At 47.1% G+C, this 12,242-nt stretch overlaps 1 protein-coding gene across 1 annotated transcript in view; it reads left to right on the forward strand.

The window, feature by feature from the left end:
• Nucleotides 1-11,487, forward strand: part of LOC122542975 (tumor necrosis factor receptor superfamily member 1A-like) — a 47,457-nt gene extending 35,970 nt beyond the window's left edge. Inside the window, exons 9-15 of the mRNA XM_043681119.1 lie at nt 145-239; nt 325-459; nt 1,999-2,163; nt 2,693-2,727; nt 6,296-6,589; nt 7,986-8,034; nt 10,329-11,487. Coding sequence (XP_043537054.1) covers nt 145-239; nt 325-459; nt 1,999-2,163; nt 2,693-2,727; nt 6,296-6,589; nt 7,986-8,034; nt 10,329-10,615 — 1,060 coding nt within the window. The 3' untranslated portion in view covers nt 10,616-11,487. The remainder of the gene's footprint in view (nt 1-144; nt 240-324; nt 460-1,998; nt 2,164-2,692; nt 2,728-6,295; nt 6,590-7,985; nt 8,035-10,328) is intronic.
• Nucleotides 11,488-12,242: the final 755 nt, after the last annotated feature.

Raw genomic sequence — 12,242 nt, forward strand, 5'->3', positions numbered from 1 at the left:
CAGGACAGGGACAGCACGGAGTTAGATACAGAGTAAAGCTCTCTCTACACTGTCCCCCATCAAACACTCCCAATGCTGTTGTATTTTGTGATACGATCATTTGTTCTTGTTTGAAAATTCTAATTCTTTCATCTGGTTTTCCAGCTGTCCGGAAGGTCAGACTGTGAAAACTGCATGTACTCCGACATCAGACACTGTGTGCGAAATAAAAATATCCCCTGCAAGAAGTCTTTCAGCAGGTGAGTATTTCCCATAATTGATGTGCAAGAATAGTTTTGCTGTTGTGTCCCAACGTTGAATAACTGGAATGTTGTCTTTTTTCAGGTGAAATTGCCGCAATCGTATTTGTTATTTCCCTGGTTATTGGGTGTGTACTGCTTGCTTGGTCCTGGAAAAAAATTGAGTGCTGCAAGGCGACGGCTAACTCCCAGGCAAATGGATGTAGGAATCAGTGGCAAGGTAAATGTATGAATGAGTTGACAGATTTTAAGGCATACTTGTTTGATTCTGGTTTGCTTATCCTCACATCTAAGGGAGCAGATATGTACCAGAGCCTTCCTTATCAGGACTGCCTTCAGCCACTGTCCCAAATATACCACACTGCTCACCCACTTCTGCTCACGTCCAAACATTTTTCCTGCTGCTACGGTTTGGCCAAGAACCGGTTCCTCCCTCGCTTCCAAATTTCCCAATTCCTCGTAACATCCTGCATTTCAGAAGCTGCCCCCAAGCCCCTTCACAATCAATGACAGACGTTTGAGCACAGTCAATGACGGAGTATTGATGTAAGCACAGTGTACTCCCACAAACACTCACTTTGGGCAAACACTTGGCCTTGGCAGCACTCTGTTGGTACCAGACCTCTGAGTGTGGCACTCCGTCACTCCTGGCCCTCAGACAGTGCGGCACTCCCTCAGTACTGAACCCCCGACAGTGCGGCACTCCCTCAGTACTGACCCTCCGACAGTGCAGCACTCCCTCAATACTGACCCCCCGACAGTGCAGCACTCCCTCAGTACTGAACCCCCGACAGTGCAGCACTCCCTCAGTACTGACCCTCTGACAGTGCAGCACTCCCTCAGTACTGACCCTCCAATAGTGCGGCACTCCCTCAGTACTGACCCTCCGACAGTGCGGCCCTCCCTCAGTACTGACCCTCCAATAGTGCGGCACTCCCTCAGTACTGACCCTCCGACAGTGCAGCACTCCCTCAGTACTGACCCTCTGACAGTGCCCACTCCCTCAGTACTGACCCTCTGACTGACAGTGCAGCACTCCCTCAGCACTGGCCCTCTGACGACTCGGCACTCCCTCAGTACTGATCCTCCGACAGTGCGGCACTCCCTCAGTCCTGACCCTCTGACAGTACGGCACTCCCTCAGCACTGACCCTCCAACAGTGCAGCACTCCCTCAGTACTGACCCTCTGACAGTGTGGCACTCCCTCAGCACTGGCCCTCCAACAACTCGGCACTCCCTCAGTACTGACCCTCTGACAGTGCGGCACTCCCTCAGTACTGACCCTCTGACACTGCGGCACTCCCTCAGTACTGACCCTCTGACAGTGCCGCACTCCGTCAGTACTGACCCTCTGACAGTGCAGCACTCCCTGAGTACTGACCCTCTGACGGTGCAGCACTCCCTCTGTTCTGACCCTCAGACAGTGCGGCATTCCCTCAGTACTGACCCTCTGACAGTGTGGCACTCCCTCAGCACTGACCCTCTGACAGTGCAACACACCCTCAGTATTGACCCTCCGACAGTGCAGCACTCCCTCAGCACTGACCCTCTGACAACGCAGCACTCCCTCAGTACTGACCCTCCCTGATTCCGAACCTTTCCATTGTGCTACTCCAGCCATAGCGACCCTCTGGCAATGTGGCACCCGCTCGGTCTGCGATAGGATTTGAAGTTGCGTTGTGGATCCCACACACGTGAACCCTGGCTCATTGGTAACGCCAAAGTGCTCTGATTGTCCCTGTCTTCTTTTTTTGTTCAGCCCTGGCTGTCCTCAGCATGTTGCAGTCCAAATTTGGCAATGGTGTTCACCAGGACGCAGAACAAAGAGCCGACTGTGACAGGACACTGAAGGAGGTGGCCACAGAATCAAACCATGACAGTGCTACAACAAGTCATGAGAACCAGCATGGCGGCAGAACGAGAGGTGAGCCTACTGTAAATACAAGGTTCTGGTCACGTCGCATATGGGGACACAGTCTCAGAGAAGGGAGCGATTGTTTCGATAAGGTGGAATTTCTTCCCTCGCAGGGATTTGGAATTCTGCACCCGAGAGGCAGTGAGTGACACGTTATGTTTGAGGATGGGTTTGACAGGTCTGTTTGTGAGAGATTGCGAAATTCCATTCAAGTCCATGATCAGCCATGATGGTGTTGAATTGTGTGAGGGGCTGAATGATCGAATCCTGCTCCTGTTTCTTTGACTCTGCTGACTCAGGTCCACCTCTTTTCTTCGTCTTGGACCTCTGAATCTCACAATCAACTCCTCCCTCTTTTGCTTGCTCCCACTGACCAGCCAATTTTGTATGAGCAGTATAATCAGTGTCGAGTATAAATACTGTACACATGCATGTCATCATGGGGGAATGGTGGTTCGGGAGATTGGTTTGGATAGCCTGCGGTCATGTTGCTGGTATTTTGTTTCTGTAATGTAAATGTCATCTCTGTGCATTACAGATCCTACCTCCAGATCAACAGAAATCAATTCAGTGGTGAGTAAATGATGAAAAAAATCTAAGGAACTACAGACGCTGGAAATCAGAAGCAGAAATAGCTCCAAAACCTGAGCAGACCTGGCAGCATCTGCGGAGAAATGATCCCGGAACTCCAACTCTGCTTTCTCTCCACAGATGCTGCCAGGGCTTCTCAGATTTTCCAGCCATTTGTGTTTTTCTTTGTGGTGAAGTGATGAACTTGGCTGTGACAGGGTCCCGATCACCAACCCTCTCTGAACTGCTCCTGAATTGTGCTCAGTTGGCGCAGCATTGGCATCAATGATATGGGCGGGTCCGCAGACACACTGCAGGGCTGAGGGCAAGTCAGGACATGCCTGTGACAGAACGAAAGGGGAAGGAGACTGTAAAATCTCAACTTTCACAAGCTGTCAGCTCATGATTTGAGAAGCAGCAGCTTTCCACCATTCTCTTTTGGTTTGCAACTCTGGTCAGGTTTCATTGGGACAGAGGTGCTGCAATGTTCACACTGGGCCCATTGCAAGGGCTGATGTTACCGACATAGCAACGAGAAACAAGTGTTGACCTGTTGAGCCTGTTCTGCCGTTCAATAAGATCATGACTGATCAGATTTTCACCTCAGCTTGACATTCCTGCATCCCCGATCATTTTTCATCACTTTAAAAATATTTAAGGATTCTGGCTTTTGAAGAAGGGAGTTCTGAAGCCTCTGAACCCGTTGATAGAAAGAAAATGTGTCCTCAGTCCGGCCACCCCTTATTTTTAAACACCAACCCTGGGTCCTGGATGTCCCACTAAAAGGACGCGAGAGTGTGATGCTGGGAAAGCACAGGCAGCATCCGAGGAGCAGGAGAATCGACGTTTTGGACAAAAGCCCTTCATCAGGAATGGAAATCCTAGCAGTCTGGGATGGCATGGTGTCTCAGTGGTTAGCACTGCTGCCTCGCAGTGCCAGGGACTTTGGTTCCATCCCTGCCTTGGGCAACAGTCTGTGTGGAGTTTGCACGTTCTCCCCATGTCTGCGTGGGTTTCCTCCCACAGTCCAAAGATGTGCAGGTTCGGTGAATTGGCCGTGCTAAATTGCATTCGTCGGGTAAATATAGGGTCGGGGAATGGGTCTGGGTGTGTCGCTCTTCAGAGGGTCGGTGTGGACTTGTTGGGCCAAATGGCCTGTTTCCATACTGTAGGGAATCTAATCTTATTCCTGATGAAGGGCATTTGCCCGAAACGTCAATTCTCCTGCTCCCTGGACGCTGCCTGTGTTTGTCCAGCACCACACGCCCCACTCTAATCTCCAGCATCTGCACTCCTCACTTTTGCCACTAAAAAGAAATGTCCTTTCAACATCTAACCAGTTGAGTCCCATCTGGATCTTCGGCATTTCAATTAAGTCACCTCTGGACTCTTCCAAATTCCAGAGGATACAGGCCTAGTCCGTCAAGCTAGTCCTCATGACGCAATCTGGGTATTGGTGTGGACTGTGGGGTTTATGAGAATGAGGGATGCCCGTAAGTGTCTCAAGGCCAACTTGGAATGGGGAACAAAATGCTAGCAGCCAGTAATGCCCACATCCCACCAGTGAACGAAATTGTAGGTTTGATTCAAGGGGCATTAACATCAGCATGGCGGCTGGGCTGAGTGGCCTGGGCAATTTTTTACGAGTTGGTTCCATTGAAATAACGGAAGTTCTGATAGGGCTTGATAACCTGGGTTTGAAGAGACATAACCTCAGTACCCTGAAATGTGGAGAGATGTCTTTGCTCAGAGGGTTGTGAATCTTGGACATTTTTAGCATTCATTGCCCATCCCTCGTTGCCCTTAAGAAGGTGGTGATGAGCTGCCTTCTTGAACCTCTGCTGTACATCGAACTACAGTGCTATTCCAGAGGGCATTCCACGTTTTTCGACTCAGCGACGCTGAAGGAGTGGCGATATGTTTTCAGGTCAGGGTTCCTTTCTTGTTCGGAGGTGGGACGTGGGCATTACTGGCTGCTAGCATTTTGTTTCCCCTTCCAAGTTGACCTTGGGAAGGTGGTGGGGAGCTGCCATCCTGAACCACTGCAATTCACATGCTGTAGGTAGAGCCTTCATGTCCTTTGGGATGGACGGTAACTTGCAGGCAATGACGTTCACACGTAAATGCTGCCCTTGTCCTTCTAGATGGTAGTGGTCATGGGTTTGGAAGGTGCTGTCTCACAATCCTTGGTGTATTTCTGCAGTGCAGCTTGTAGGTGGTACACTCACCGCTGTAACTCAGCGTCAGTGGTGGAGGGAGTGAATGTTTTTGAGTGTGGCGCTAATCAAGCGGGGCCTGCTTTCTCCTGGATGTGTTGACCTTCTTGAGTGTTTATTGGAGCTGCCCCCATCCAGAGCAAGTGGGGAATATTCCATCACATTCACACATGAATCCTGTCGATTTGGGTCAGGCTTTGGGAGTCAGGAGATGAGTTACTCGCCACAGGATTCCCAGCCTCTGACCTGCTCTTGTAGTTACAGTTTTTAGATGGCTGGTCAGGTTTGGTTCTGGTCATTCTCCACCCACGAAGTCTGATTAATGAGTACATTTGAGACATATCGATAGAAATGGGAAAATCAGCTGGGCTGACGGAGTTGATGTTAGAGTTCAATCATGATCTTATTGAATGGCGTGGGGTGTGGTGAGAGAGGCCAGGTGACCCACTCCCAGTTGTGTTTCCTACACGCTGCCTACAGTTGCTGTACCGTTCTCATTACCTGATTGATTAAGTGTTGCAGAGACCACCATCACCACCAAAACCAACACGACCCCCACCCCCACCCACAAGGAGAACTAAATTTCCCCAATTCACAGCACTGCATCTATTTGCTGATCATCAGTTAATTCCTCTTCAATTCTGAATACATCCTAGGGTCCTCCAAAGCTCTTTTCCTAGGATCCCTTTGTCACAAAATGCGAAATGATCTTATGGACAGGGTATGAGGAGCGTCCCGGTGTTTTGTGCCAAGATGGTCTAATGTCTCAGGGTTCCGGACAGATCTGTAATAAACCGTATCCGAATTCCACAGAGATTTGCTTTCAACCTTCAGTAAGTCGGGTCATTATTGGCACAGAGGATGGCCATTCAGCCCCTCAAAATTCATGTTGGCTGTCTGTACAGCAATCTAGTCAGTCACGTTGCCCCACCTCTGAGAACTTGTTTACTGAAGTGCCTGTCCAATTGCCTGTTGAAATCGTCTCAGGAAGTGCTTCCTATTCAGTTATTGAGCGATCGAGTGAGAAAGGCACAGTGGCTCAATGGTTAGCACTGCTGCTCTCGCAGAGCCAGGGACCCGGGTTCAATTCCCACCTTGGGCAGCTGTCTGTGTGAGTTTCTTTCGAGTACTCCAGTTTCCACCCGCAGTACAAAGATGTGCTGGTTAAGTGAATCGGCTGTGCTAATTGCCCATAGTGTTCAGGGATTTGTCGGTTAGTTGCATTCGTCAGGGGTAAATGTTGAGTAATAGTGGAGGGGAATGGGTCTGGGTGGCTTCCTCTTCGGAGGGTGGTTGTGGACTTGATGAGCCAAATTGCCTGTTTCCATGGTTCTGTGATATCTGTCTTCTCCCAGCAGGATATTAGGAGCCCAGCTACCACTGGTGAGAAACTGGCCAATGATCTGAGCCAAGATCAGGATGAGAGGATGAGTTTATTACCAGGGAGCTCAACTCGTTTCGTGCAAAGCTCACCTGGGATGACCTCTGGCTCCGTGAGTGACCCTTTGCTGGGGAAGCCTCAGCTCAAACCACAGATGGGAATTTTCAGTCCACCTCACGCTCGAGCTGAGGCCAGTTGGACCGGAGATGCTTCATTGTCGCATTCATTCAGCACCCAGCCTGAGGAGCAGTCCCCTGTTCAATGCAAGGTAAGTCCACGAGAAAACATATCCACGTTAAGCCTCATCCTTGGGGTGGTGAGTGGGCAAGACAGGGAATATATGATATTATCCATTTTGTTGGGAAGATTGGAAAAACAAAATAAGTTTGAAAAGATGAGAGACTGGGAAATGTTGGTGTTTCAAAGCATTTGAGTGTCCTTGTCTGTGAGACACAGGAAGTGAAAATCCAGGTGAAGCAAGCAATTGGGAGACCCAGTGGCATGCTGACCCTTACTACAATGCGGTGACAGTATTAGAGTTCAGGAAGCCCACTGCATTGATGTGAGGCTTTTGTAAGACCACATCTGGAACACGGTGCACAGTTTTGCTCTCTACCTCTCAGGAAATACAACACAGAAACAGACCCTTCGGTGTAACACGTCCATGATGATGAGTTTCCCGAAATAAACTATACCACTTGTCTGCATTTGGCCCATGAACCTCCAAACCTTTCCTGTTCACGTACCTGTCCAAAAGTCTTATAAATGTTGTAACTTACCTGCATCCACCACTTCCTCTGGCAGTTCATTCCATGCACGTGCCACCCTCTGTGTGAATAAGTCATCTTTCTCCTCTTACATTTAAAAATGTGTTCCCTAGTTCTGAACTCACATGTACATGGCTTCGAGTGAGTGCGACAAAGGTTCACTGGATTGATCTCTCTCAGACTGTCCTATGAGCAGAGATAGTGTAGATTGGCCCCATACTCCCTGGAATTTAGCCGAATGAGAGGTCGAAATGCGTAATGATTCTCAACGACCTGCCAGAATGCATGGTGGGAGGTGGCTTTCCCTGGTTTGGGAATCTCAAATGATGGGGTCACAGTTCTAGCCATTTAGGGCTGAGGTGAGGTCGAAATTTCTTCACACAGAGGTTGGCAAACCTTTTTAATTTTCTACCTCAGAGGGTCATGAATTCTCAGGCATTGAGTTTATCCTCAACAGAGGTTGGAAGATTATTTTGTTCCCTGAAGGACTTGAAGGGCAGTGGCATTCGGATTTTGTGCATGGGGAGAGGTTGCATTCAAGCCTAAGGTCAGCCAAGACCTGACTGAATGGCTTGAGGCCTGTTCGCATCCCTTTTCGTTTTGTTGTAGTTTTCGGGAGTTCAGCAGCTTAATCCATTTCACTTGACGCGTTAAATTGAATTCTGAGGGAAGTTTTCTCACTTTCGATTTAACACGCCAACTTGGTTTGGCATCAAATTTTAGCAGCATGACAATTCGCAAAACGCTCATCCCTGTTGGCCCTGAACACACGACGCTCAACAATGTCTGTGCACATAAGAACCTGGACAGTAATTGTCAGCACCGACCTGCGTTACAGTTACAAAAGGTTGAACACCTTCACCTTTTAATTTCAGTTTGTTAACCTGTATTTTACAGGAAAGTCCTCATCCTTTTCAGCTTGCTGAAGAATTGTCTCAAAGCAAAGGTAAGCTTCTTGGTGATTTACTTTGTTGGGGTCTTGTGACTGATGAGTAATTTCTTTTCAGTTTCTCTTCAGTTCTCAGGTTTTAATCCTGATTTTTTTGCTGTATCCTCCTATGATTTTCACCCCTCTCTTATCCTGCTGATCAGGTCCTCTCTCTGATATGTGTGCTCCTCCAATTCTGGCCTCTTGAGTATCCCAAGTCTCTACAGCTCCACCATTGGTGGCCGTGTCTTCAGCTGACTTGCCTCCGAGCTCTGGAAATGCCTTCCTGCACCTCTCTAGCATCGTCTCTATTCTTTTTAAAACCTGCTTCTTTGACCAAACTATTTGTCACCTGTCCTGTTATCTCCCTTTGCGACTGGCTGGCGAAACTTCTCTGTTAAATTTTTCTGTGGGTATGCACTGGGCGAAAGGTGCGATATTGATGCAGTAGCTTGCGTTTGTCATTTGTCAGGCTCTGGTGAGCAGCCTGTTCACGGGCGGGTCAACGTTGGCTGGAGGGAGAGTTCTGGGGAGAATCAGGTCCCAACCCTCATGTGTATCTCTCCAGAGTTTAGCTGTACATCTCAACTGAGGTTTCTGCTGTTGCAAGGACAGGGTGTCACCAGTTTCCTGTGAGATATGAAGGTGCTGATTCACTCTGATATATCACCAGAACAGCCCTAGCAGACGTCACTGTCAGCTGTCACACGAGATAGGCAGACTACTGGATAGCGAACACATCTAAGCTTGGGTTGCTGTCGATCATACAGGGGTTGGCAGGTACCTGGTTTGGATCCATTTGCCCAGACTGAACAGTCTCTGATCAAGTCCCTTCCCTTTGTGATTCTCCCTTAGCTTTGAGAATGGAGGTGACATGATGGTAATGTCATTGACCGCAAACCCAGGGGCCTGGGCTCATGATCTGGGAAACAAAAACACAAACCCAGCAGGTCGGCAGCATCGGTGGAGAGAAAGCAGAATTAACATTTCAAGTCCAGAACTAAGTTCTGAACTCGCAATTGTATGTAAGCTCACATCAGCACATCGGCTACTTGCTGAGGAACAGACAATCAAATACTGAAACAATTATTTAAACTTTATGGCAAAATGTGACCAGACGAAGACCCCCAAGTCAGCAAGTTAAGCCTCACAAACCAACTTGGCTATTACCCATTAACGGTGGAATTGAGCCATGATCCCAACTAACAGTGTCTGTCTCTGGGTGTGTCCAGGGTTCGACCCTTACGCAGCATTGTTCTCCAGAATTCTGCTGAAGAAGAATCCTGGAACTTGTGTCGTATTTTCTGACCTTCAAGCTTACGATGTGACATTCTTGGTGAAGCCCTCAAAAGTCTGGAGCTTATTTTCTTGTCAGGAGTAGTTTATCAGTTTAGATTAGATTCCCTACGGTGTGGAAACAGGCCCATCACGTTCACACCGTCCCTGCGAAAAGAAATCCACCCAGAGGCTTTCCCATACCCAATATTTACTCCTGACCAGTGCACCCAACACGATGGGCGATTTAGCATGGCCCACGTCACCGATCCTGCACATTTTTGGAGTGTGGGAGGAAACTGGAGCAAACCCACATAGACACAGGGAGAATGTGCAAACTCCATACAAACAGTTGCCCGAGGCTGGAATCAAACCCAGGTCCTTGGCGCTGTGAGGCAGCAGTGCTAACCACTGAGCCACCATGCCAACCCTTTGTTCTTTGTTATATTCAGTGTTAGCTGTCTGTTTAAAACACAGCTTGTCCTGAAATTAACTCCTTAAGATTTTCTGCATTTGCCCTTGTGGAGTAAGGCAGTCAGTTGGCAAGCAGTTGTTCGAACAGGTTTCTTTATGGAGCTGTAACTCCTTCTTTTCTGAGGCGTGGCTAATTGTTTTCAATTCCTCCATAACAGCTCATCCTTGTCTCTTACCAGCTTATTCCAGACAGAGTAATTTCTGATTCTCTCAATCCACGAACAGTTCTGAAGTTTACAGAATAACGCAATGACGAGTTAACTGCTATCTGAATTGATCCGAGTAAGCTGACCAGTTCAGGGGCAATTAGAGTTGGGCCACAAATGTTGTCCTTTCCCAAGGATGGCTACATTCCTTCCAAGAATGAAGATGAACAAAAAAAACAAAACACACTCCAGTGAAATGAGTTGATTCACTCCAGCCTGAAGCCCTCTATTTTACGCTGCACGCCCTGCACTCTCTTGTGTGGTGGTCAGGTGCATGACTGATCTCTCGGGTAATTTAGCTCTCTGAAAGTGACGACATGAAAATGAAAATCTTTTAACGTGCTGATGTCTTTTCAGATTTGTCACAGTATTTCCCGTACTTTCTGGATTCCGTCCCTATCAGAAGATTCAAGGAGTTTATGCGGAAACTTCAGCTGACTGAAAATGAAATTGACGAGGCTGAACGCAACAATGCAAATAACATTAGGGAAGGACATTATCAGATGCTGCGTATTTGGTCTCAGAAACAGGGTAAAAAAGCCTCGATTACATTTCTACTGCAGGCTCTATGTGACATGGAACTGGTAAAAGCAGCGAATGACATATATCATTGTGTCGTCAATCATGGAACCAAAGTGCACTGAATTTCAGGAATGATTTTGCAGAAACGCTTGATGAGAAATGCAAGCATTTAGCACGAGATCTGCTGGAGCCAGCACGGACTGGCAGTGCACTGCACTTTGGCCTTGAAACATTGGAAAGAACTCCATGCTCAGCGACTACAGATTATGCTGAAGCAAAAGGACAACACAACATTCTCAATTTTCGTGTTAGCATCTCCAGCCCTGAGATTCTTCAGCAAGGAAGTTTAATGCACTTGTCTCAAGCATAGAAACTAGTTCGGTCAAATAATTATTTGTATTTTTTAAGCTATTTTAATAAAGTTATTTTTAAAGACTATAAAACCTTAATAACATTTGACTCCACATGACAGGATGGAATTTTGAATCAATGAAGAATGGAGAATTGAACCTGTTTTATTGACAAAGTACAATCAGGGCTGAGACAGACAGATTAATGATCAGAAAGGAAATAGAGGATTATGGGCGTTGGAGCTTGTGTTTTTAAGTGATACAAAAATGGCCAGACTTTAAAAAAAAAAGCTTTCTTCAGCATAAGTGAAAGATAACGGTGCCTTTGAGAAAGTGAGTTTTTAAGGCACAAGGGAGCATTGTCTAACAAGTTACAAGAAACATTCAAGGATAAAGATTTCGAAGATTTGTAACAATGTAGAAATAATGAAAGTGTAACTCAAAGATAGAAAGTTCCCAAGGCCTCGAGGTTACAATAACTGCGAAACGACATGAAAAAAAAACTAAGAACCATAGGAGTGTCCATCATTGATCAGGTGTTTACAAGATTGGTCGCACAGAAGAGAAGGAGGTGGTACATTAACTTTGTTATGTATGATCATTGTAACACAAAATGTATAAAACTACTGCTTTTTACGATAAAATCAGAGTGTGTCGTCAATCTCTCTTCCAATTTGAGCTGAAGATTAAGGAAATGATTGTGTTTTCACATTGAAGCCAGATTTGGGAAAGATCCTTTGGCCCTCTCCCTGCACTAATTTTGTATGACATGGTGGCTCAGTGGTTAGCACTGCTGCCTCACCGTGCCAGGTTGAATTCCCACCTTGGGTGACTGTCTGTGTGGAGTTTGCACATTCTCCCGGTGTCTGTGAGGGTTTCCTCCCACACTCTAAAGATGTACAGGTCAAGTGAATTGGCCTTGCTAATTTATCCATAGTGTTACGTGCATTAGTCAGAGGGAAATGGGTCTGGGTGGGTTACTCTCTGGAGGGTCAATGTGGACTTGGAGGGACGAAGGGTCTGTTTCCACACTGTATGGAATCTAATCTAACTGAATACAAGTCCACTGTATCCTGAATCTTCATCCTTGGTTGGAGGAAGCTTGCTCTTATAATGGGGGAAAGGCAGGAAAATAGAGTTACAGATCATCAGATCAATGCTTCATTTTGTTGAATGCTGAGCAGAATCAAGGGGCTGAATGGCCAGCCTCTGCTCTTGTACCTTATGGTCTTCTGGATCTGTTAGTTAGAGGCCAACTAATATTTTATTGGGAATATTCTAAATTGTTTCATTCATGGTCGGCTCAGTGGTTCACACTACTGCCTCATAATTCAGTTCCAGCCTTGGGTGGCTGTGTAGTGTTTGCACGTTCTCCCTATGTCTGCCTGGGTTTCCTCCC

The sequence above is a fragment of the Chiloscyllium plagiosum genome, chromosome 42, assembly GCF_004010195.1.
Source record: "Chiloscyllium plagiosum isolate BGI_BamShark_2017 chromosome 42, ASM401019v2, whole genome shotgun sequence".
Classification (NCBI taxonomy): Eukaryota; Metazoa; Chordata; class Chondrichthyes; order Orectolobiformes; family Hemiscylliidae; genus Chiloscyllium; species Chiloscyllium plagiosum.